Source organism: Amphiura filiformis, chromosome 20, assembly GCF_039555335.1.
Source record: "Amphiura filiformis chromosome 20, Afil_fr2py, whole genome shotgun sequence".
NCBI lineage: Eukaryota > Metazoa > Echinodermata > Ophiuroidea > Amphilepidida > Amphiuridae > Amphiura > Amphiura filiformis.
The window spans coordinates 34,078,688-34,105,220 of NC_092647.1; the positions used below are offsets into that span (position 1 = coordinate 34,078,688).

Below are 26,533 nucleotides of genomic sequence, written 5' to 3' on the forward strand. Positions count from 1 at the left end.
CAGGATAGACCAGAAAATACAGAGGTTTATTGGATTGACACTTTGGGAGTTGAAGAGGAAATTGACTGGACATCCATTCATGAAAATAATTTTAAATGTACCATCGAAACACACCTCAGGGCATTTTACTTTAAAGTTTTTCATAGAACTATCTGCACAAATAATTTCCTTTATAAAATTGGTAGAACAGATTCGCCTTTGTGTTTCTTTTGTAAGAAATCAAACTAGACTTAGCTGTGGTCTAAGACCACGAACACAGCCGTGTTGTTACCCCTTAATGACCTTTGACCCCAAAATATATGAAAACGCCCATAGACGTTGGCTAATGTCAACGCATGTGTGCACGTGGCATCACTTTGCCATGTTACTTGTGGCAGAAGGGGCATTTTGAAGGTTTTTCGTCTCAGACCGGAAGTGACCCCTTAACGACATTTGACCCCAAATAAAAAAATAACACATATGAATTGGGTAACCACAATTAATGTGTAAACATACCGTTACTGTCCTATGTTTTTCTTAGCAAATAAAAATTTTTGAAAGTTTTTCGTTTTATACCGGAAGTGACCCCTTAATGACCTTTGACCACAAATCTGTGTACACCCCATAGACACTGGGTAATAACAATGCATGTGTACAAGTGGCGTCACTGTCCTACAGAATCTGTGGAAGAAGATGCATTTTAAAGGTATTTCGTTTTATACCGGAAGTGACCCCTTAATGGGATTTGACCCCAAATAAAAAAAATACCACATACACATTGGGTGACTGCAGATCATGTGTGAACATACCGTTACTGTCCCATGTTTTACTTAGCTAATAAAATTTTTTGAAAGTATTTCGTTTTATACCGGAAGTGACCCCTTAATGACCTTTGACCCCAAATCTGTGTACACCCCATATACACTGGGTAATAACAATGCATGTGTGCAAGTGGCGTCTCTGTCCCACATAATTTGTTGAAGAAGATGCATTTTAAAGGTATTTCTTTTTATACCGGAAGTGACCCCTTAATGAGCTTTGACCCCAAATAAAAAAAAAAATACCACATATACATTGGGTGACTGCAGATCATATGTGAACATACCGTTACTGTGCTATGTTTTACTTAGCTAATACAAATTTGTGAAGGTTTTTCGTTTTATACCGGAAGTGACCCCTTAATGACCTTTGACCCCAAATCTGTGTACACCACATAGACACTGGGTAATAACAATGCATGTGTGCAAGTGGGGCCGCTGTCCTACGTAAGCTGTGGGAGAAGATGCATTTTTAGTTAAAATCACGTTTTTTTTTTCTTTGACCTCTGTGTAACCTTTGACCCCACGAGTTTCATGTGACATGTAGGGGCACGGTCAATAATCATTGTGACCAAGTTAGGTCAAAATCGATGTAAGCATGTGAGTGCTAGAGCAAATGTAATGGTTGACAGAAGAAAGAAAGAAGAACTAGACTTAGCTGTGGTCTAAGACCACGAACACAGCCGTGTTGTTACCCCTTAATGACATTTGACCACAAAATATATGAAAACCCCATAGACATTGGCTAATGTCAATGTATGTGTGTACGTGGCATCACTTTGCCATGTTATTTGTGGCAGAAGGGGCATTTTGAAAGTTTTTTGTCTCAAACCGGAAGTGACCCCTTAATGACCTATGACCCCAAATCTGTGTACACCACATTGACACTGGGTAATAACAATGCATGTGTGCAAGTGGTGTCACTGTCCTACGTAATTTGTGGGAGAAGATGCATTTTAAAGGTATTTCGTTTTATACCGGAAATGACCCCTTAATGACCTTTGACCCCAAATTAAAAAAAATACCACATATACATTGGATAACTGCAACTCATATGTGAACATACCATTATTGTCCTATGTTTTCCTTAGATAATAAAACATTTTGAAGGTATTCCGTTTTATACCGGAAGTGACCCCTTAATGACCTTTGACCCCAAATCTGTGTACACCTTATAGACACTTGGTAATTACAATGCATGTGTGCAAGTGGCGTCACTGTTCTACGTAATTTGTAGGAGAAGATGCATTTTGAGTCGAAATCACGTTTTTGACCCCTATGACCCCTGTGTGACCTTTGACCCCACAAGTTTCATGTGACATGTAGGGGCACGGTCAATGATCATTGTGACCAAGTTAGGTCAAAATCTATGTAAGCATGTGAGTGCTAGAGCAAATGTAATGGTTGACAGAAAGAAGAAAGAAGAAAGAAGAAAGAAAGAAAGAAGAACCTGTAAGAAAAAAGACACAGCCGTGACTAACGTCACGGCTGTGTAATTAGCTGTGGTCTAAGACCACGAACACAGCCGTGTTGTGACCCCTTAATGACCTTTGACCCCAAAATATATGAAAACCCCATAGACATTGGGTAATGTCAATGTATGTGTGCACGTGGCATAACTTTACCATGTTATTTTTGGCAGACGGGGCATTTTGAAGGTTTTTTGTCTCAGACCGGAAGTGACCCCTTAATGACCTTTTACCCCAAATAAAAAATACCACGTATACACTGAGTAACATCAATTCATGTGTGAATGTACCGTCTCTGTGCTATATTTTTCTTGGCTGATAAAGTTTTTTAAAGTTATTTCGTTTTATACCGGAAGTGACCCCTTAATGACCTTTGACCCCAATCTGTGTACACCCCATAGACACTGGGTAATAACAATGCATGTGTGCAAGTGGCATCACTGTCCTACGTTATTTGTGGGATAAGATGCATTTTAAAGGTATTTCGTTTTATACCGGAAATGAACCCTTAATGACCTTTGACCCCAAATAAAAGAATACCATATATACATTGGGTAAACACAATTCATGTGTGAACATACCATCACTCTCCTTTGTTTTTCTTAGCTAATAAAAAATTTTGCAGATATTTCGATTTATACCGGAAGTGACCCCTTAATGACCTTTGACCCCAAATCTGTGTACACCCCATAGACACTGGGTAATAACAATGCATGTGCGCAAGTTGCGTCACTGTCCTACATAATCTGTGGAAGAAGATGCATTTTAAAGGTATTTCTTTTTATACCGGAAGTGACCCCTTAATGAGATTTGACCTCAAATAAAAAAATACCACATATACATTGGGTGACTGAAGATCATATGTGAACATACCGTTACTGTCCCATGTTTTACTTAGCTAATAAAATTTTTTGAATGTATTTCGTTTTATACCGGAAGTGACCCCTTAATGACCTTTGACCCCAAATCTGTGTACAACACATAGACACTGGGTAATAACAATTCATGTGTGCAAGTGGCGTCACTGTCATACGTAAGTTGTGGGAGAAGATGCATTTTTAGTTGAAATCACGTTTTTGACCCTTATGACCTCTGCGTGACCTTTGACCCCCACAAGTTTTATGTGACATGTAGGGGCACGGTCAATGATCATTGTGACCAAGTTAGGTCAAAATCGATGTAAGCGTGTGAGTGCTAGAGCAAATGTAATGGTTGACAGAAGAAAGAAAGAAAGAACTAGACTTAGCTGTGGTCTAAGACCACGAACACAGCCGTGTTGTGACCCCTTAATCACCTTTGACCCCAAAAGATATGAAAACCCCATCGACATCGGTTAATGTCAATGCACATGTCCACGTGGCATCACTTTGCTATGCTTTTTGTGGCAGAAGGGATATTTTGAAGGTATATCGTTTTATACCGGAAGTAACCCTTACTGACCTTTGACCCCAAATGTGTGTACACCATATAGACACTGTGTTATAACAATGCATGTGTGCAAGTGGCGTCACTGTCCAACGTAATTAGTAGAAGAAGAAGAAGCATTTTGAAGGTATTTCGTTTTATACCGGAAGTGACCCCTTAATGACCTTTGACCCCAAATCTGTGTACACCCCATAGACACTGAGTAATAACAATGCATGTGTGCAAGTGGCATCTCTGTCCCACATAATTTGTGGAAGAAGATGCATTTTAAAGGCATTTCTTTTTATACCGGAAGTGACCCCTTAATGAGCTTTGACCCCAAATAAAAAAAATACCACATGTACATTGGATGACTGCAGATCATATGTGAACATACCGTTACTGTGCTATGTTTTACTTAGCTAATACAAATTTTTGAAGGTTGTTCGTTTTATACCGGAAGTGACCCCTTAATGACCTTTGACCCCAAATCTGTGTACACCACATAGACACTGGGTAATAACAATGCATGTGTGCAAGTAGGGTCGCTGTCCTACGTAAGTTGTGGGAAAAGATGCATTTTTAGTTGAAATCAGTTTTTGACCCCTGTGACCCCTGCGTGACCTTTGACCCCACAAGTTTCATGTGACATGTAGGGGCATGGTCAATGATCATTGTGACCAAGTTAGGTCAAAATCGATGTAAGCATGTGAGTGCTAGAGCAAATGTTATGGTTGACAGAAGAAGAAAGAAGAACTAGACTTAGCTGTGGTCTAAGACCACGAACACAGCCGTGTTGTTACCCTTAATGACCTTTGACCCCAAAATATATGAAAATGCCCATAGACGTTGGCTAATGTCAACGCATGTGTGCACGTGGCATCACTTTGCCATGTTACTTGTGGCAGAAGGGGCATTTTGAAGGTTTTCGTCTCAGACCGGAAGTGACCCCTTAATGACATTTGACCCCAAATAAAAAAATAACACATATGAATTGGGTAACCACAATTAATGTGTAAACATACCGTTACTGTCCTATGTTTTTCTTAGCAAATAAAAATTTTTGAAAGTTTTTCGTTTTATACCGGAAGTGACCCCTTAATGACCTTTGACCCCAAATCTGTGTACACCCCATAGACACTGGGTAATAACAATGCATGTGTACAAGTGGCGTCACTGTCCTACAGAATCTGTGGAAGAAGATGCATTTTAAAGGTATTTCGTTTTGTACCGGAAGTGACCCCTTAATGGATTTGACCCCAAATAAAAAAAATACCACATATACATTGGGTGACTGCAGATCATGTTTGAACTTACCCGTAGTCCCACATGTTCTACACACCTAACCAAATCGTTGCACGTATTTCGTTTTATACCGGAAGCGCCACCTCAATGACATTTGACCCCAAATCTGTGTACACCCCATATACACTGGGTAATAACAATGCATGTGTGCAAGTGGCGTCTCTGTCCCACATAATTTGTGGAAGAAGATGCATTTTAAAGGGATTTCTTTTTATACCGGAAGTGACCCCTTAATGAACTTTGACCCCAAATAAAAAAAATACCACATATACATTGTGTGACTGCAGATCATATGTGAACATACCGTTACTGTGCTATGTTTTACTTAGCTAATAAAAATTTTTGTATGTTTTTCGTTTTACACCGGAAGTGACCCCTTAATGACCTTTGACCCCAAATCTGTGTACACCACATAGACACTGGGTAATTACAATGCATGTGTGCAAGTGGCGTCACTGTCCTACGTAATTTGTAGGAGAAGATGCATTTTGAGTTGAAATCACGTTTTTGACCCCTGTGACCCCTGTGTGACCTTTGACCCCACGAGTTTCATGTGACATGTAGGGGCACGGTCAATGATCATTGTGACCAAGTTAGGTCAAAATCGATGTAAGCATGTGAGTGCTAGAGCAAATGTAATGGTTGACAGAAAGAAGAAAGAAAGAAGAAGAAGAACCTGTAAGAAAAAAGACACAGCCGTGACTAACGTCACGGCTGTGTAAAACTAGACTTAGCTGTGGTCTAAGACCACGAACACAGCCGTGTTGTTACCCCTTAATGACATTTGACCACAAAATATATGAAAACCCCATAGACATTGGCAAATGTCAATGTATGTGTGTACGTGGCACCACTTTGCCATGTTATTTGTGGCAGAAGGGGCATTTTGAAAGTTTTTTTGTCTCAAACCGGAAATGACCCCTTAATGACCTATGACCCCATATAAAAAAATACCATATATACATTGGGAAAACACAATTCATGTGTGAACATACCATCACTCTCCTATGTTTTTCTTAGCTAATAAATTTTTTTGAAAATATTTCGCTTTATACCGGAAGTGACCCCTTAATGACCTTTGACCCCAAATCTGTGTACACCACATTGGCACTGGGTAATAACAATGCATGTGTGCAAGTGGTGTCACTGTCCTACGTAATTTTTGGGAGAAGATGCATTTTAAAGGTATTTCGTTTTATACCGGAAGTGACCCCTTAATGACCTTTGACCCCAAATAAAAAAAATACCACATATACATTGGATAACTGCAACTCATATGTGAACATACCGTTATTGTCCTATGTTTTCCTTAGATAATAAAAATTTTTGAAGGTATTCCGTTTTATACCGGAAGTGACCCCTTAATGACCTTTGACCCCAAATCTGTGTACACCTTATAGACACTGGGTAATTACAATGCATGTGTGCAAGTGGCGTCACTGTTCTACGTAATTTGTAGGAGAAGATGCATTTTGAGTCGAAATCACGTTTTTGACCCTATGACCCCTGCGTGACCTTTGACCCCACAAGTTTCATGTGACATGTAGGGGCACGGTCAATGATCATTGTGACCAAGATAGGTCAAAATCGATGTAAGCATGTGAGTGCTAGAGCAAATGTAATGGTTGACAGAAAGAAGAAAGAAGAAAGAACTAGACTTAGCTGTGGTCTAAGACCACGAACACAGCCGTGTTGTGACCCCTTACTGACCTTTGACAACACAAAAAAAAAAAAACCCCATAGGCATTGGCTAATGTCAATGTATGCGTGCACGTGGCATTACTTTGCCATGTTATTTGTGGCAGAAGGGACATTTTGAATGTTTTTCGTCTCAGACCGGAAGTGACCCTTTAATGACCTTTGACCCCAAATCTGTGTACACCCCATGGACGCTGGGTAATAACAATGCATGTGTGTAAGTGGCATCACTGTCCTGCGTAATTTGTGGGAGAAGATGCATTTTCAAGGTATTTCGTTTTATACCGGAAATGACCCCTTAATGACCTTTGACCCCAAATAAAAATACCATATATACATTGGTTAAAAACAATTCATGTGTGAACATACCATCACTGTCCTATGTTTTTCTTAGCTAATAAAAATTTTTGAAGATATTTCGATTTATACCGGAAGTGGCCCCTTAATGACCTTTGACCCCAAATCTGTGTACACCACATTGACACTGGGTAATAACAATGCATGTGTGCAAGTGGTGTCACTGTCCTACGTAATTTGTGGGAGAAGATGCATTTTAAAGGTATTTCGTTTTATTCCGGAAGTGACCCCTTAATGACCTTTGACCCCAAACAAAAAAATACAACATATACATTGGGTAACTGCAACTCATATGTGAACATACCGTTACTGTCCTATGTTTTCATTAGCTAATAAAATAATTTGAAAGTATTTCGTTTTAGACCGGATGTGACCCTTTAATGACCTTTGACCCCAAATCTGTGTACACCATATAGACACTGGATAATAACAATGGATGTGTGCAAGTGGCGTCACTGTCCTACGTAATTTGTAGGAGAAGATGTATTTTGAGTTGAAATCACGTTTTTGACCCCTATGACCCCTACGTGACCTTTGACCCCACAAGTTTCATGTGACATGTAGGGGCACGGTCAATGATCATTGTGACCAAGTTAGGTCAAAATCGATGTAAGCATATGAGTGCTAGAGCAAATGTAATGGTTGACAGAAAGAAAGAAGAAAGAAGAAGAAGAACCTGTAAGAAAAAAGACACAGCCGTGACTAACGTCACGGCTGTGTAAGAAAGAAAGAAGAACCTGTAAGAAAAAAGACACAGCCGTGACTAACGTCACGGCTGTGTAAAAAAGAAAGAACCTGTAAGAAAAAAGACACAGCCGTGACTAACGTCACGGCTTTGTAAGAAAGAACCTGTAAGAAAAAAGACACGGCCGTGACTAACGTCACGGCTGTGAAAAGAAAGAACCTGTAAGAAAAAAGACACAGCCGTGACTAACGTCACGGCTGTGTAATGAATCTTTAGCTCACATATTCTGTGAGTGCGATTGTGTGTCTCCTTTGTGGAACAAACTTGCAACTCTATTTTATAATAAAACTGGTGAAAATTTAATTTTTTCTAATTTTGAAAAAATGTTTGGGACCGATACCACTAGTACAAAGCATTACACATGCTTGAACTTTTGTATTCTCTGTCTCAAGTTTTATGTTTACAGGTGTAAGTTTCAACAAATTATTCCAAATTTTCAAGCCTTTTTAAATTTGGTCAAAACTAAGTTTAAAACTGAATATAAAATTGCAGTCAAAAAATGGTAAATTGGGAAAACACTTTAAAAATTTTTCATTTGACATCTCAGGAGAGTGAATATCAATTTAGTATTATTACACAGCCGTGACGTTAGTCACGGCTGTGTCTTTTTTCTTACAGGTTCTTTACACAGCCGTGACGTTAGTCACATTGGCCAATGTATGGGGTTTTCATTATTTTCAAAGGTCATTAAGGTCTTAACAGGTGTTCGTTCTTAGACCACAGCTTCTTTCTTCTTTCTTCTTTCTTTCTTTCTGTCAACCATTACATTTCCTCTAGCACTCACATGCTTACATCCATTTTGACCTAACTTGGTCACAACGATCATTGACCGTGCCCCTACATGTCACATGAAACTTGTGGGGTCAAAGGTCACGCAGGGGTCATAGGCGTCAAAAACGTGATTTCAACTCAAAATGCATCTTCTCCTACAAATTACGTAGGACAGTGACGCCACTTGCACACATGCATTGTAATTATCCAATGTCTATGGTGTACACAGATTTGGGGTCAAAAGGTCATTAAGGGGTCACTTCGGTATAAAACGAAAAACCTTCAAAAATTTTATTATCTAAGTAAAACATAGCACAGTAACGGTATGTTCACATATGATCTGCAGTCATCCAATGTATATGTGGTATTTTTTTAATTTGGGGTCAAAGCTCATTAAGGGGTCACTTCCGGTATAAAACAAAATACCTTTAAAATGCATCTTCTTCCACAGATTCTGTAGGACAGTGACGCCACTTGCACACATGCATTGTCATTACCCAGTGTCTATGGGTGTACACAGATTTGGGGTCAAAGGTCATTAAGGGTCACTTCCGGTATAAAACGAAAAACCTTCAAAAATTTTTATTTGCTAAGAAAAACATAGGACAGTAACGATATGTTCACACATGAATTGTGGTTACCCAGTTTATATGTGGTATTATTTTATTTGGGGTCAAAGGTCATTAAGGGGTCACTTCCGGTATAAAACGAAATACCTTTAAAATGCTTCTTCTTCCACAAATTACGTAGGACAGTGACGCCACTTGCACACATGCATTGTTATAACACAGTGTCTATATGGTGTACACACATTTGGGGTCAATGGTCAGTAAGGGGTCACTTCCGGTATAAAACGATATACCTTCAAAATGCCCTTCTGCCACAAAAAGCATAGCAAAGTGATGCCACGTGGACACGTGCATTGACATTAGCCAATGTCTATGGGGTTTTCATATATTTTGGGGTCAAAGGTGATTAAGGGGTCACCACACGGCTGTGTTCGTGGTCTTAGACCACAGCTAAGTCTAGTTCATTTTGCTTTTTACACAGCCGTGACGTTAGTCACGGCTGTGTCTTTTTTCTTACAGGTTCTTTCTTTCTTCTTTCTTTCTTCTGTCAACCATTACATTTGCTCTAGCACTCACATGCTTACATCGATTTTGACCTAACTTGGTCACAATGATCATTGACCGTGCCCCTACATGTCACATGAAACTTGTTGGGTCAAAGGTCACGCAGGGGTCACAGGGGTCAAAAACGTGATTTCAGCTCAAAATGCACCTTCTCCCACAGCTTACGTAGGACAGCGGCCCCACTTGCACACATGCATTGTTATTACCCAGTGTCTATGTGGTGTACACAGATTTGGGGTCAAAGGTCATTAAGGGGTCACTTCCGGTATAAAACGAAAAACCTTCACAAATTTTTATTAGCTAAGTAAAACATAGCACAGTAACGGTATGTTCACATATGATCTGCAGTCACCCAATGTATATGTGGTATTTTTTTATTTGGGGTCAAAATTCATTAAGGAGTCACTTCCGGTATAAAAAGAAATACCTTTAAAATGCATCTTCTTCAACAAATTATGTGGGACAGAGACGCCACTTGCACACATGCATTGTTATTACCCAGTGTATATGGGGTGTACACATATTTGGGGTCAAAGGTCATTAAGGGGTCACTTCCGGTATAAAACGAAATACTTTCAAAAAATTTATTAGCTAAGTAAAACATGGGACAGTAACGGTATGTTCACACATGATCTGCAGTCACCCAATGTATATGTGGTATTTTTTATTTGGGGTCAAATCCCATTAAGGGGTCACTTCCGGTATAAAACGAAATACCTTTAAAATGCATCTTCTTCCACAGATTCTGTAGGACAGTGACGCCACTTGTACACATGCATTGTTATTACCCAGTGTCTATGGGGTGTACACAGATTTGGGGTCAAAGGTCATTAAGGGGTCACTTCCGGTATAAAACGAAAAACTTTAAAAAAATTTATTTGCTAAGAAAAACATAGGACAGTAACGGTATGTTTACACATTAATTGTGGTTACCCAATTCATATGTGTTATTTTTTATTTGGGGTCAAATGTCATTAAGGGGTCACTTCCGGTCTGAGACGAAAAACCTTCAAAATGCCCTTCTGCCACAAGTAACATGGCAAAGTGATGCCACGTGCACACATGCGTTGACATTAGCCAACGTCTATGGGCGTTTTCATATATTTTGGGGTCAAAGGTCATTAAGGGGTAACAACACGGCTGTGTTCGTGGTCTTAGACCACAGCTAAGTCTAGTTTACTTTTGTTTTTCCTGATTTTACTACTCCCATTTATTTTTCATGCTACACATATTCATGTAATCAGCCAGCCTGCATAATGTTGACTGTATTATTCACCAATCACCATGTTCCATGTTTATGTGCCCATTTTTGCCCATTTATACAGCTAGTAGTACATGTAATACAAGTAATCATGAATTCCAACATGCATGTTGTCTTTGTCCTCTGTCTTTGTCTCTCTATGTACCTGTTGCTTTTATAAGTATGGATTATAGCCTAATATTAAAAGTATAAAAATTAATGTGATTGTAAATTTATATAAATGTAATTGTTCATGATCGTTGGGAACTGGTGGTTTTTTGTGTATGTTTTTTCTCCCTCCACCAGTTCCAAGCACAGGGAATAAAAAAATAAATTTAAAAAAAAAAAAAATTCCTCTTTCTACACAAATTGATGCCACTACACTAATCACACCTCCTATATTGAACGCTAAATTGCAGTGACTAATGCTATGTAATCTACATTACCAGTCGTTCTCCACGGACCCGAGGGAGGGTCTAAGTAAAAACGGATAGGCCTACTATCATGACTATGGCCAGAGTTCTAGGGCTTGAAGGCTTATGATGCCCATTGTGCGTGACAGTTGTGCTCTGTGGTTTTTTTCTCAATTTTTCTCACTGTGTGTAGGCCTATAATTGGCCTATTACCGTATCATATCAGTTATAAATCGTTGATAAAAAGTACATGGCGATTGCGCACATAAGGTTATACGATGTATTGTTGGTCGAAGCAGCAGAAAAAAAGTAGTTCACAGCATCTTGTGAATGGTAGTGAGCTTTAGCAAATATTGCATTGCTCAATTCATAGCGAGCGTGTAGACGAATTCAAATATCACAAATATAATATCATAATTGGCCGAGAGCCGTAGCCAGGGGGTGCGGGGTGCAAAATTTGCAAAAGTATACAAAAAGTCCCAAAATTTAAGAATTTGAGAGCATAGCGAGCTAAAAAATCGGATTTTTAATGCTTTTTTGGTCAAAAAAGTCCAAATATGGGGAAGAAAGTCCTCCGAGGGGCGCGTATGGCGCGAGATATTAGTGTTTACTACTGAACGAACATGGAGAATTGAAGAAAATTCTGAATAATTTAAATTAAATTTTCCTTAATTTAAATATTTATGACACTTTCATCAAAACAAATATTCTGACAACAGAGGCGGGTTCAAGGAAACGGGCCCTGTCAGCAAAGTAGCCAGTGGGCCTTCCAGAGAGGCGGATCCACGTTTTCAAGTATTAAGGGGGATGCGAACCTAAATGACCCAACAAAAACGGAGCGAAATGGCAGCGGTGGAAGCAAACATAAGGATCACACCTACATATCATGTATATTTATATACTTATGTTATATATTTAATAAAACAATTTTGGCTAAATAATATTCAGCATTTAGTAACTAGTAGTTTCACGCCTCACGGCGATCATCAGACTATTGCTCTGTTGATCGCCGTGAGGCGTGAAACTACTAGTTACTAAATGCTGAATATTATTTAGCCAAAATTGTTTTATTAAATTAGCTCTACCTTGTTAAAAATTGGTATTGAGCACTGTGAAACGACTATCGAGTGACTATTTATGTTATGTTATATATTTATGTATGATATAAAATATTGTAAAGGCCATTAATATTCGCACCTATTTTAGACTACTCCGTAGTCCACTTGCCCATTCTGCATTATACTCTGGGTATTGTATTTGAGCTTAAAACTCTGATTTAATTAATGTGTGCACAATTGATAGATTTTCACATCTGATCTTTTTAGTCACCCTACACCCTCTGTTTGTTAGATCCCCAAGTGGACTACTGACATTGGATTGCGGTCAGAGATGTTTAACACGGCTGTCTATGAGCTTCTATGGATGAGATTGTCGGAAATCTGGCCTACTAAAATTGGCCATGATGTAATGCATCTTTAAATGGATCTGGCTTGTGATTGGTCGCCCAGATCACGTTATGGTTTAAATCCTCCGGGTACCTATCATTACCATTAATAACTACATGATACACAAGTCTGCCGCCATTGTGTGGTGTAATTGCATGAACGCGTCACTAAGTGCATGAGCGCGTATTGTATTTGCTTGCGGTTAAATTTGATTGATAAACAAGTGTGATTGACAGTGTGAGTGTCAGGGACTTTGCCTACTCAAAATCGCATTTAAAATTGGAAGTCCATAGTCTATTTTTAACCTGGAATTTCGCGATTAATAAACTTGCAGATTTTAAAATCAGAATTGTTCAGTGAAGTGCCAATACAATTATGACATTATGATAATTTATGTTGCATTCAATAATATAAGCCTACGTACACTTTACTTTTACTGTCACTAATATAATTATATAAACTTTTTCATAACAATTTTATACTAGTATATATTTTGATGTAATAAATATCAGTATAATTTCGAGTTCAACTGAATGCTTTCATCATGATTAACATGCATTTATTTACTTAGTCTATTAAATATAGGCATAGTCTACACCTATTTATGCATGAAAAGTTTTATTCTATTCACCTCGATCTTTAACCTTTGGAACATTTCACTTACAATAGAAAGACCTTAGGGTATTGGTAATACTTTCTGTTACTGGTTCTTCACTATGCATGACTGCTTGAACTTCAAGGCTTAATGTGCGATATCCTTCAAATTTTAAATTTGTCATTATATACTCAAAATGCTGAAATAATACTAGTAATAATGATCGGGAATGGTTTCTGTCCATTTTGAGCTGAAATAACGAGGTAACGTGAAAGAAACACTGCTTCTCGCGCATCAGAAAATAATTTCTATGCAAAGGTGTATCGATATCGATACATTTACTGTCATGCTGTAGGTGTAATGAATCACTGTTTTTAAACAATTTTTGTCTTTATGTATTAATTTTTTCCCCCCGGTTTTGTATTGGCCTCATATAATGGCTAAAATGTTACTCATTTTGGAGATCAAAGATAAATTAATGAAAATCTTACCTGCTTTGCAACTAATGTTTTTTTCTCGTATGGCTCCAATGTTATACACACTACGCATAGCACAACAAGAATATGATTGAATGGATTTTTCGCCCCAAACAATACCACCACAGTACAAAAGATAGTCATTTCGTAATGTTTCAAGTTCAGGGACAAGTTCAAAGTAAAACTGGTGAAGTGTACAATTTCTTTACAGAGATCAAACCACTAAAAGTTTTATTCTATTCACCTCGATCATTAACCTTTGGAACATTTCACATGCATTTGCCTCAGTGCTTTCTCGGACTATATTATATTGCATGCAGTGGCTCCGAAACCAGGGCCATGGGGCCCGCCCCCCAATAATTTGAGCCATGTACCATTGCCCCAATATTTAACATCTTCCGGAGTCCCTGGCATGGTAATTTAAGGATACGATACATGATTTACCGACAAGTGACTCATTTTGGAATGCGATCATAAATTTTGAAGAAAAAAAAGTTTCCACAGGCTTCGTTGGGACTCGAACCAGCGATTCTGAACTTCCTTCGATTACGCGTCCAGCGCTTTACCACACTGCCACCGTGGCAGTTGAGCAGATGAGTAGGCCTATAATGATAAAAGATAAATCTCATAATGCCATCTTTAGCCTTTTGTTCACTAAAAAAAGACGCGTTTTGTAAAGATAGATTAGCCGTTTTATGCATAAATAGCACGAACGTTTGGGAAAGGTTTCAAACAAATAATAAAGACACTGATGTGATGGTGAAATTGCGTAAGTCGGGAATTATCTGCGTCGCAATGTTCTGCTTTGGTTTTAGGAATTTGACCTTAAAATTTACGACTTCATGACATTATCATTCGAAATCAACAAAAGATATTTCAACACTATACCGTAAAACCCCGTCTACAAGGATATACCTAAGAAACGCCCTCAATAAAATTGGTTGCTTGTTGTATTTGGAGTTTGAGCAAATATATACTGGCACTGGGTGGCTATGCATTCCATCTAAGTATGTTGTAACACCAATCAATTGTATTGACATAATAACGACTGTTTCGTATATCAGGATCGTATAGCTCAATTGATAGAGCGTCAGACTTTGGAACTGAAGACATGCTGAAGAGAGCATGGTCCGGGCACCGGTTCCGTTTTTTCATTCTCGTTTAATTTTAACTTTTTTTTTTTTTTTTTTTTTTTTTTTTTAGTTTTTTTTTATAGTTTTTTTTAGTAATTTTGTGGTTTTATAGAAACTAGTAAAAGCATTTATTCTAAATAATAGCGAAACCCACGGTTAGACAGATGTGTTGTAACTACTTGCAGGGGGATGACACTCACCTCATTTGCATGGCAAAATTACCCGTCTCCTCTGCAGCCAATTTGTTTTCGCTCCATCGAAATCAAGCTGGTCACGGAGGAGACTACCTTCCTTTGTGTTTGTTCATTTGTGTATGGAGAGCCTTTCTTGGAGTCCATGACTTAGGCTACTACGCTCTCAGCTAGAGTCCGACGCTGCATTGTACTAGAAATACCTTTTCTGTGAAATCGCTATAGAGCCAATCGGGAACACGTATTCAATTTATAAATATAGCATTAAATTAGTATCACATAGTGGCCTCCGTGCAGTGGAAAACCTTAATTCTTTCATCAAAAAGAAATGAAAATGACCAAAAAAACCGGATCCACCTGTACGCCTATAAAATGGGCACAGAAATTTGTCTCAAATATGAATGAATTTTAAGAAACATACGGGATATGATGAACCAATGACCTGACGCCATGATAGCAGGATCTATTAGTTGTTTTATATACAATGCATATACCGTGTTGTCATAATACCAATATTTGGCATAATATATAACGACTAATATTTAGTATTGTAAATATGCAGTTCATATGCACAAACGAACACTGATCTTTATGATATTCAGGTTGTTGTACATCTCATATAACATGTCATATAGGAGGTCATATGTGTTGACCTTCTCCTATTATATTTGTTCATCTGTGTATGGAGAGGATTAGCGCCATTAAACGCCATTAAAACTCCATCAGTGTTAGGGCGTAGTTCAGTGAACTCCCCAGATTGCTATTCCAAGTACTTTGATAAATACAGATAATATGTATTGATGGGTCGAGGCGATTGCATTGAAAACCTAATACATTATTCATAACAGTTACGTAATCAATCGATAGTGCGGACACTTTTCATTTGCAAACCACCAAAATTCGTGATCTTTTAGCGTTGGAAAAGAAACCACGTGAATAGAGTGCCCTCTCAAGAATATCAACTCTCTGCTACTTGTCTGCCTTCTCTACCAACGCCTGTTATATCACAGGCGTTGGTAGAGAAGGCACACTTCTCTTGTCTTCACCGAAGTAGTGATGTAAACACTAACATGATTAATTACCATAGCTAGCAATGGACATACACTTTTTTTGTTCCACTTGAACCCATACTATAGGCTATTCGCTGTCGATGTGACGTAATTAATCGGATTAACTACCATAGCAATTGATGAATACAATTTCGAATATATAGCCCTGCACTTCATCGTTCACGTGGCACCTATGCATTAAACCATAGTTGTCAAAGAAATGCTAATCACTCGCCATGTAAGATTAGTATTAAGATGAAAAGAGTGGTATTCAATCTATGTTTGGTGACATACGCGGGTGATTAGTTCAATCTGCTTGATGGTAGTTATTGCGATTATTACGTCACTTCGACAGCGAATTGTAGTATAGACGAATCCAACAAGCCAAGTGATGGTCAGAATTTATTCGGCCATTATACGCTGGTGAAGTTGCGTAATTAATCGGATTAATTACCATAGCAATAGGTGAAAACAATTTTGAACATATCGCGCTGCGCTACAAGCAGGTTACACTCATCACATGTACTGTGTATGTCTGCAATCATAGATTGAATACAATACTGGTCTTTTCAAAGATCTTACAGGTGCAGCATGATATGGTTCAATGAAGAGGTACCGCCTGAACGTATCAGTGTATAACGCGGTATATTCAAAAATTGTTTTCACCTATTGCTATGGTAGTTAATCCGATTATTACGTAACTTCGCCAGCGTATTGAATAAAACAGGAGGATGTGAGTTCATAAGGGCAATGTCGGGGATAGGTCACAATCGATGTGGAGAGATGAGAGGTCCGACCAACAGCCATAGCGATTCAACTAATTCCAGCGGACGGTCTGTGGCTAGTAAGGAATCGTCTTTGACCACATGCGCAGATCTGTCTCGTCAGGAAGATATTTAATATCCCGAATTTATAATAGGCCTATGCCTACCAGTTCCATCGTATAACCGATCTGCTAGAGAATATTTGTTACCATGTTTAATAAATTCGTATTTATCGTATAATAAAATGTAGCCAAATGTATATTATGTGTCACACGGTTTTCTGCTGAACCACTAGCAGGCTATGTTACCACATCTATGACAATGACAAAGGTGAATGTTGATGATTTTTACGATCGTCCGGATGAGCAAATCACTGAATGGGTCTTTAGTTCACTCCTCTCCTTATCCTGCCAATATTATATGAATCAAAGAAAAATAAAGAAAAAATAAAATTAAACAAGAAAAAAAGACAAAGAAAAGAAACAATAAAAGAAAAACAATAGAATAAATTAAACTAAATATGAAAAAAAAAATATCACGAAAGGAGTCTTTAGAAAATGCAAGAAAATATAAATGAAAAGTTTGAACAATATTTTGTTTATAAAAGTTTGTGTGACCGTGATGAGGTTCGAACTCACCATCTTCCGATCTAAAGAACCAAAGTCTTATGCCTTGCCAAGTGAGCTATGCTCGTGAGATGCGAAATAAAGATAAAATAATACATTGTATACCTGCTTGTGTCGGTAAATGATTTGCTCAAATTCCATAATGATATAATATTGTGGAGGGCGCTAGCGTGAAATATGCTATCATCACAGTCGCTTCTATTCCTTATAGACGGGTTTCTACGGTATGTCCTCGTACTTTCTCTAGAATGTTTTGTACATGTATGTGAAATAGCTTCAACAATGGTTCGCTGCATAATGGTAAAAATAGCATATCTACGGATTCAGGCTAAATTTAAAATTGATATAAAAAGTTTGTTTTTTGATCGATTACAAAAAATAATTTTTGTCGTATAAAGAAATTGTATCTGGCATGAATTACACTACAGTTTTTATTCCTAGGGCTCTTTGACTTCTTCAAATAATTTTTTAATGATAGAGTGAATCCCCTGGCCCTCTATAATTACGCACAAAAGATCGACCCCCCTTAAATCATGAAACCGTAGAACGATCTGATGGTCAGTATAGGTATTGAATAAAATCGAATCCCATCAATTCAAAGCTACGCCCAAATACTGGTTATGTAGGCCTACTACTAATGGTAGAATAAAAATGCAAATCATTTATTTGACTAGAAGAACCTCTTCAAAATAGCCAGCAAATGATTTAATATACCGGAAATTATCTTGCCACAAAAGGATATTTCTAAACTTCTGAAACACTTACAATAGAAAGACCTTAGGGTATTCGTAATACTTTCTGTTACTGGTTCTTCACTATGCATGACTGCTTGAACTTAAAGGCTTAATGTACGATATCCTTCAAATTTTAAATTTGTCATTATATACTCAAAATGCTGAAATAATACTAGTAATAATGATCGGGAATGGTTTCTGTCCATTTTGAGCTGAAATAACGAGGTAACGTGAAAGAAACACTGCTTGTTATTTTGACCGTTTAAGATGCAGTTCTATGGGCGGACATAAAGTCATAATTTCTTGAATTATGACTTTATGTCGAACTTTGCTCTGTTTACCTACAGACACAACAAATTTGGCTGATTCCATTTAGGTGCAAGTTGTGACATGTGTAAACATTACAAATATGCAAAAAATCAGGTTTGAAAAAATTAACCAAATTCATATTATAAGATCGTAGATAATAACCTAATTTTGGATGCTTTTAAAATACTCCCAATTTAGTACTCCTACTTACACCAGTGGCAGCAGCCAAATCTATAATACTACATCATATTTTTATGATGATTTACTATATAAGTTTTGCATTTTGGCCCTAAATATTAAGGGTACACAACTTATAAGTTCCCCCTAATACTTTTTTAAAATAAGTCGAAAAATATTTTACAAAATGTAACAAGGTACTGGTATGTACAGTTAATATTCATATCAGGATATGTCAGCTGACAATATGCTGCCATTACATGTCCGACGATGAATTAACCAAACAAGGGATCATAGAATATTCAGGCCTCTTCTTGGCCTTTCCTGTGATCCCCCTCACTCTCACATATTGTAGGCCTACTATTGTGATTTTTTTATATGTATTTTATTATTGGCCTATTTGATGTATGATGAGTGGGAGAATGAATGAATGAATGAATGAATGAATGAATGAATGAATGAATGAATGAATGAATGAATGAATGAATGAATGAATGAATGGTTGAATGAATGAATGAATGAATGAATGAATGACATATTATCATGAGCGATTAACTTATTAGCAAACATAAGTTCTAATCTAAACACTTTGAAATTGATATATCAGTACTGACATACTATCATAGGCCAAAGAAACTGTTTGTTATTACTTTTGTTTTGTTTTGTTTATATATTGGTTATGATAATGATTACTAATTATTTTGTATAGTTAATTAACATGTTTTAGAAAAGTATATGTTTTCCTATGTTTGCAACCTTGATGATTGATGAGTAATAATCACGATGGTCACCCAACTTTGGTTCTCATGACCGTACCTGGCATAATTATGACATTCTTTTAGTAATTAAGAAATTCTTTAAGTGATTATGAACAACCACAATCTAGGCCATCGCCCTGATGACGTCCAGAGAACAAATGTTACTTTCATCCTTTTCCAAGTACAAAATTGTATATCATTCATAAGGTGGTTTTGCATGATTTCTTAAAGGAAGCTGCCGCCCATCATCTTCTTAAGATTAATAGTACAAGCAAGGTTAATGTATCATGGTAAAACAATAGAGATGAGTTCTAGGAAAGTGATGGTTTCCTACATGATGATTGGATGGTTAAGTTGGATGTAAGTGATGTGGGTTAAGAAGTGTTTTTTTGACATGTTTGAGAGTTAGTTAAGTTTTGGAAGTTGAAGAAGAAGGATCACTAAATAAATATCACATCAAGCAAAAGGAATATTAACTTTGTATTTTCATCGTATATTACATGAAGTCTCTACCTGAGTTAGTTCCCCAGACCAACATCAACAGACCTCGTAAAGCCCGGTTATATTTGGTGGAGAATCCGGGTTTAAACATGTGTTTTATACAGTGGAACTATGACGAAGAGATATGAAATATCAGTCAGACTGAGCTTTGATAATCTGTTATCAAGCAAATAATGGACATTGACGGACAAGTGCACACAATGAAAGAAAAACTAAAAATGGACGACATCGCGACATCATGTAGACAACTAATCTGAATGTTATTTCACCAGATGGGACTGTGATTTTTTTACGCTACCAAGGAAAATGGAAGAACCAATTTCCCTCGGATTTGGATTGAAAAAGTTGCAGCAAATTCTACAATCCCTTGAATTACCTAACACGGAGTCACCTGTTTGGAATTTTAAGGAGCTTTGAAGGAACCCTCCATTTAAAGGGGCATTTCGTGATCCACAGCCTCATAGCTCCTCATCCCCCCCACTTTTCCCCAAAAAAGTTGAGATTTTTACACCACTGGATACCTCTGGCTACATAATGTTTATGTACCAAATATTTCTTGCAGATTAATTCGTTTAGCAAAAATATCGCCAAATTTGAATTTCGTTCTGGTGCACTTTACCAGAACGAAATTACAACACATTGTCTATGGAGCAGTGTAATACACATAATCATGCATAAGTTTAATAACTCGCGAACGCAAAATCGGAATCAACTGACATTTTGGAAATAAGCTTTTTTCGTGGATATCTACTGAAAAATGTCATAAAAAGAGGATGCTAGGATCACGAAATCCTCCTTTAAATATCACATCAAGCAAAAGGAATATTAACTTTGTATTTTCATCGTATATCACATCAAGTCTCTACCTGAGTTAGTTCCCCAGACCAACATCAACAGACCTCATAAAGCCCGGTTATAATACTACATTTCCAAATTTACCATGTCAATAGTTCAAAATTATCTTTCAGAATATCCTTATTCTACATAGACCCTAGTCCCTCGGGTCCATGGAGAACGACTGGTAATGTAGATTACATAGCATTAAAAATCAACCCAATACACTGAAATTTAGCGTTCAATATAGGAGGTGTGATTAGTGTAGTGGCATCAATTTGTGTAGAAAGAGGAATTGGTTTTGGGCGCGCCGCTGGGAATTGGTTTTGGGCGCTGTATATTTAGAATCGGGGGGGGCGGAGAAGGACTATGGCATATTTTGATAGGCTAGTATGTTATTATGTAGGCCTATCGTTCCATTATCCAGGCCGGACCGAACCGAGACTGTGGGACAGTCTATATTCTACAAGGATCACATTTATACTTCTTTAAAAATAATCAAATAATTTGCACATACCTGTAATGCAAAGCAAGGATGAAATGTAATCGGTGATGCCCTTTAATAGAGTGATGACAATACAATCTGAGCATCTTCACAAAACACTGGACTGTACCAAAATTTGTAAGGGGTGGCTGATTTTCCACAAAATATTTGACGTTCTGCAGGTTTTAGCCTAACATACATTTCAGGGGGCAAAATTTCCCCCCTAGTGCAAGGAAAAAGTAGGGAGAGAGAGGAAAAGGAGAGAGGGGGAGAGGAGGGGAAGAGAGATATGGGAAGCCGTACGATATGCAATACCATACGATTATTATCAATAAGCCTGGCAAAAGGGGGCACAAGCCGTTTTCGGCAATTTTCATGAGGATTTTATAAATTTTAAAATCGATTGGGGGCACTTCCTCTGGCCCCTATGCCCGCCCCATGAAGATACGCCACCGTATAGAAAATGTGTTGATATTAAATTTATAGAGCCTTGATATCTTTGATGAAATAAATAAATAACATCAACAACAACATCATGAAGCAATTATTTGTAAATTGAATTTGGGAATATTCAACAAGACAGACTTAACAGGCCTACAAATTTCTCAATTATATAAAGTGAAAAACAATCAATCACTGTAGTCAGCGAATCAATCAAATATACAAAAACTATAAAAGGAAGGAGCAAGAAAGAATAAAGAAATAGTGAATAAAAAAAGAAAGAAAGAAAGAAAAAAAAAAATGAAAAAAGAAAAGGAGAAAGAAAAGAGGGAAGAACAGAAGTAAAAATGAGAAAAGAGGGAAAAAAACCTAAATTTTAGCCACACGGGGACTCGAACCCACAAAAATAAATCATAACAGATTCAAAATCCAACGCTCTATCCGCTCGGCACACATCAGCTTACGCAATTGATTGTACTCGAAGGGGATATATAATTATAATTTGACGCAATGACTTGATTACAATTGCGTCCGCATAATGGCTCTTAGAATAAACACGCATGTCGACGCTGAAATTTTGGACGAACCCGATGGAGAAAAACCTCGTTTTTTGCAAAACTAGCTTCAATTTGGAGTGAAAATCAAATGGAATAGCAATTGGCAGAATGTTGAGAAATAATGTAGGTATTCAATTGTCTAAATTAACGTCCCGTAATCAAGATATCGATAATTTCACAAACCAGCTTTTTCTCAAGCAAATTCTCCAAAATTTTCCCCCAAAACGGGCTTTTAAAATTTAATCGGTACTGTATTTGGTTCTTCCCCATGGCAACATTATTTCTTTGATCGATTTGTAGTACAATACGAAAAAGAAGAAAACAATCAATCGGCGTAGATTTATACGGGGCGCACATTTGAAAAAAACGTCATGGAACGTGTTTTTTGTCTTGTGAACATGGTGCGTAAAAATGCTTTAAACGAAGGATTTTCAAACTTATTCTAAAAATTTGTATATAACACACACAAAAATGTTAAGCTACATCCAATGCACCAACATTTCACTCGCTGCGATATTTGATTACTGAGAAAACTCTGTTTTAGAGAAAAACTTTATACGTCTTTTATACGTTTTTTATACGTTTCTTCGTGTAACCTTAAATGACGGCCCAACGAAGACGTTAGTTCCGCAGCGCGCAGTCTAGATGGCGCTCGAAATAAGACCGAAAATGTGAGGCACATCCCGGTATAGCATTCATATCTACATACTAAAAAAGTATGATGTTTTGCATAACTTTTATTTTGCATAAAGAAACACCGCGCGATGTGTGTTATAAGGGTGCATACCATCAAATTACTGTCCCTCATCATTTATTAGACATTAGGATAATCATCCCTGAAAACAGAAACATACAGTCATGCAGCGTACACTTAAGTGTGAAACATGTGTTTGAACCTGAGGTATACTAGTCTCAGGTTTGACCAAGAACACTAATTTATGCAGGATACACCCCATGCAGCCTACGCCTATATACGGTAGGTCTGACCAAACTCGGAGAAGCTGAAGGTCACTCTGTTATTTATCTTCTACCTGACCAGCATGCAAATCCCTCAGAATTTAGACAACAGGCAGGTCAAGGCCGTGTAGGCCCTATGTGTTGTTCGGTATCGGCCGCTTTAGGGGCAGAATGGATACATACGGTCACTGTTCTAATATTCTCTACTTTCAAAGAATAATTGATATTATATGTAGCATAATACTTTAGGATTGTGGAGACAGATACAGATATTGCAAATTCATTTGTTACATACACAGTCCGCTATATTTTGCCTTTTAAAATATAAGTTACCAATCATTGTGACATGCGCCCTTATTCACAAACACGAACTGCACGGGGTTTCCCAGCAAAACTTGTATTTTTTCATAGTGGCCGTAAAGTATGATATTTTGCATATGCAAAACTACATACTTTTGGAAAGTATGTAATTTTGCATATGCAAAACTACATACTTTTGGAAAGTATGTAATTTTGCATATGCAAAACTACATACTTTTGGAAAGTATGTAATTTTGCATATGCAAAATATCATATTTTGCAGAGGTATGTGGTTTTGCACGCAGCACCGGGGGCACATCTATTATTGAGATCATAAGTTATAGTGAGAGTCAATTTTAATGTCTCTCAGCGCAAAAAAAATGTTGACTCATAATCACTCTGCCCTACCAAAACTGACACGCAGTAAGCCTATTGGCAAAATGAGCGGATAGGCCTATATTAGTTTTTATTTTACAATAAAAAAGAGTTTCATTTTAAAGGCGCATTTGCTACCGCATGTTATTCTACTGTATGTCAGATTGCAAATGTAAACCTGTAATTTAAGAGCTTTAAGATAGACTTGGCTAATACTTTTCAAAAGGTTACACACCGATAAACCGATCTGGAGATAATTTTTGTCCTCAGCTTCCGGTATCAATTTTATTTAAACTTAGGGACCGATCGTTATTTACGGCAGGGGGGAATGGGTGTTTTGGCAAATATATCGACAAAAAATTTCGCGTTCCCCCTCGCGTCCGCTCAAAATTTTCGCGTTCCCACTTGTTTTCCCAATTTTCTCCATTTAAAATTTAACAATCCCCCCCTCCTGTTTCAACTAAAACTTTCAGGTTCCCCCCTCAAGACCACAAAAAAATTTCGTGTTCCCATAGGGCCTGCACTTTGGCTCGTTTTTTGCAGGTTTACATGGTCCAATAATCACAAGATGACTGACATGTGGTAACAAAGGAAGCAGTCACTGCAATTTGATTATGTCCCATATGATTGGCCATTCAAGACACCCCTGTGAATATACTATAGCGGCCTTTTCAAAATATAATACCTGTTTGCTTGACTGTATTGACAATACCCGGGAACAATACACACAGTATATGCATTGGACAAACTTTTTACAATAAGCATGATAAGTGATGATGTGACCTCCAGATTTATACATCGTTCGTCTCGCACACTGACAACATTTGATTGAATGGACTGTAGGCTACTGCGCCGTGATTACGGTGAAGGACACCGGTTCAAATCCTTTGTTTGGAGCCAATCGATAAAAGCATGCAGGGCTTCTATACCCATGTAGGCCTACAGTTTATCCCTACATAACCTATGTCTTGAATACGCTGGCAAAGTTATGTAATAATCGGATTAATACTATATAGCAGTAGGTAAAAACAAGTTTTGAATAATCCGCGCTATAAAGTCCCATTCAGTGATCCCAGCGAAAGTGAAAAAAAATCAAATTGTTACGTTTATAAATTTTTTGATGAAAAACAAATGGCAAAAAAATAAATAGGAAAACGACAGTATTGACGAAGTTGAAGCCCCATTCAAATACATGTAGCTAATTTATATACTGTCAGTACCGGTATATAAATTACAGACTCACGTAAATGCATTATTTTTTGTCTTAGACACACGGTTTTCGGCTGAACCACTGCACTAGCAAGCTATGTTAGCACATCTATGACAATGACGAAAGGTACAAAATCAGCCATAGGCCTTTAGATAGCAGAAAACACAAAAGTGGTGTTTTATGACCTTTGACATTCTTTTGTGGCGAGTGACATGGTCTTTCAATTCACGCCGAGTGTCCTTGACAGGTTTGACTATGCTTCAGTGGTCATGAAAGAATTCAAAAGATAACCTCTGCCCCAATAATCCCAAGCAATTGTCTGAAACTGCTCTCTTCGGATCATAAGAACTCAGTCCTCAAATGATAGTCATAATAATGTCCAAAATATAAAAATTACTGACTATCATTGAAGACTGAGTTCCGCAGTCTAGTATCCAAAATCTGAATTTTGATGATTTTTACGATCGTCGGGATGAAAAAAAATCAAAAAATCACTGAATGGGCCTTTAATTCCCACTCCTTACCCTGGCAATATAAATCAAAGAAAAATAAAGAAAGAAAACAAGAAAAGAAAATTAACCAAATTAAGGGATCTGGAATGAGCGTTTTGAGCGTTTCGATAGTATTTTTGTGGGACATGAGAGCACATCAGACATATCGAATTGCATTCTGAATACGAAGAATGTCTTTCTGATATCAAATAAATTTCATTGTTTGAAATTCACGATATAATACAAATTTTATGACAAATTATTAAAATTTGATATTTTTCACAGTAAAGTAAATATCATAAATCTAATGTTATATTCTTAAACAGTCCCTGGCATGATACCATACATGTATAGGCCTATGTATAGTAAATTTGTCTGCTTTATCTGTTTTGTGCTGTTTAAGCAAATAGTTAAACATAATTTCCATAAAATGTAAGCTTTTACTGTCAGCTAGATATGTCCCCTTTTAATTTTGAGCAGAACAAGTGAGGTAAAGCAAAGAAAATTGAAATTTACTACTACTAGCGCCAATGAATGTTATAAGATTGTAAAACGGTAAGATCCTCTGGGTGGGGGTGTGTGTGGGGGTGTGTGCGTATGTGTGTCCTGCACGCGTATTTTTTTCTGCAACTATAACGGGACGTAATACGATACCGGTATGTTATAAGAATCAAACTTACAAGAAAGATGGCTCTTGTCAAATCTTACAATTCTGTCAGAGAAAATATGCATATTTGCATTAATTTTTTTATTAATTGAGATAATTGATTAATTAATAAATATTTTATTTAATG

The 26,533-nt window shown here is 37.3% G+C and overlaps 1 protein-coding gene across 2 annotated transcripts in view; it reads right to left on the reverse strand.

Moving 5' to 3' along the window:
- Positions 1-14,000, reverse strand: part of LOC140142685 (D-beta-hydroxybutyrate dehydrogenase-like) — a 46,066-nt gene extending 32,066 nt beyond the window's left edge. The window contains exon 1 of one of the 2 annotated variants that reach the window (XM_072164683.1): positions 13,864-14,000. Coding sequence is in view for 1 of the 2 variants with exons in the window: in XM_072164682.1 (XP_072020783.1) it covers positions 13,864-13,921 (58 nt within the window). In the remaining variant the exon portion in view is untranslated. The remainder of the gene's footprint in view (positions 1-13,863) is intronic. The other variant, XM_072164682.1, reaches the window with a different exon arrangement.
- Between the last annotated feature and the right edge of the window lie 12,533 nt (positions 14,001-26,533).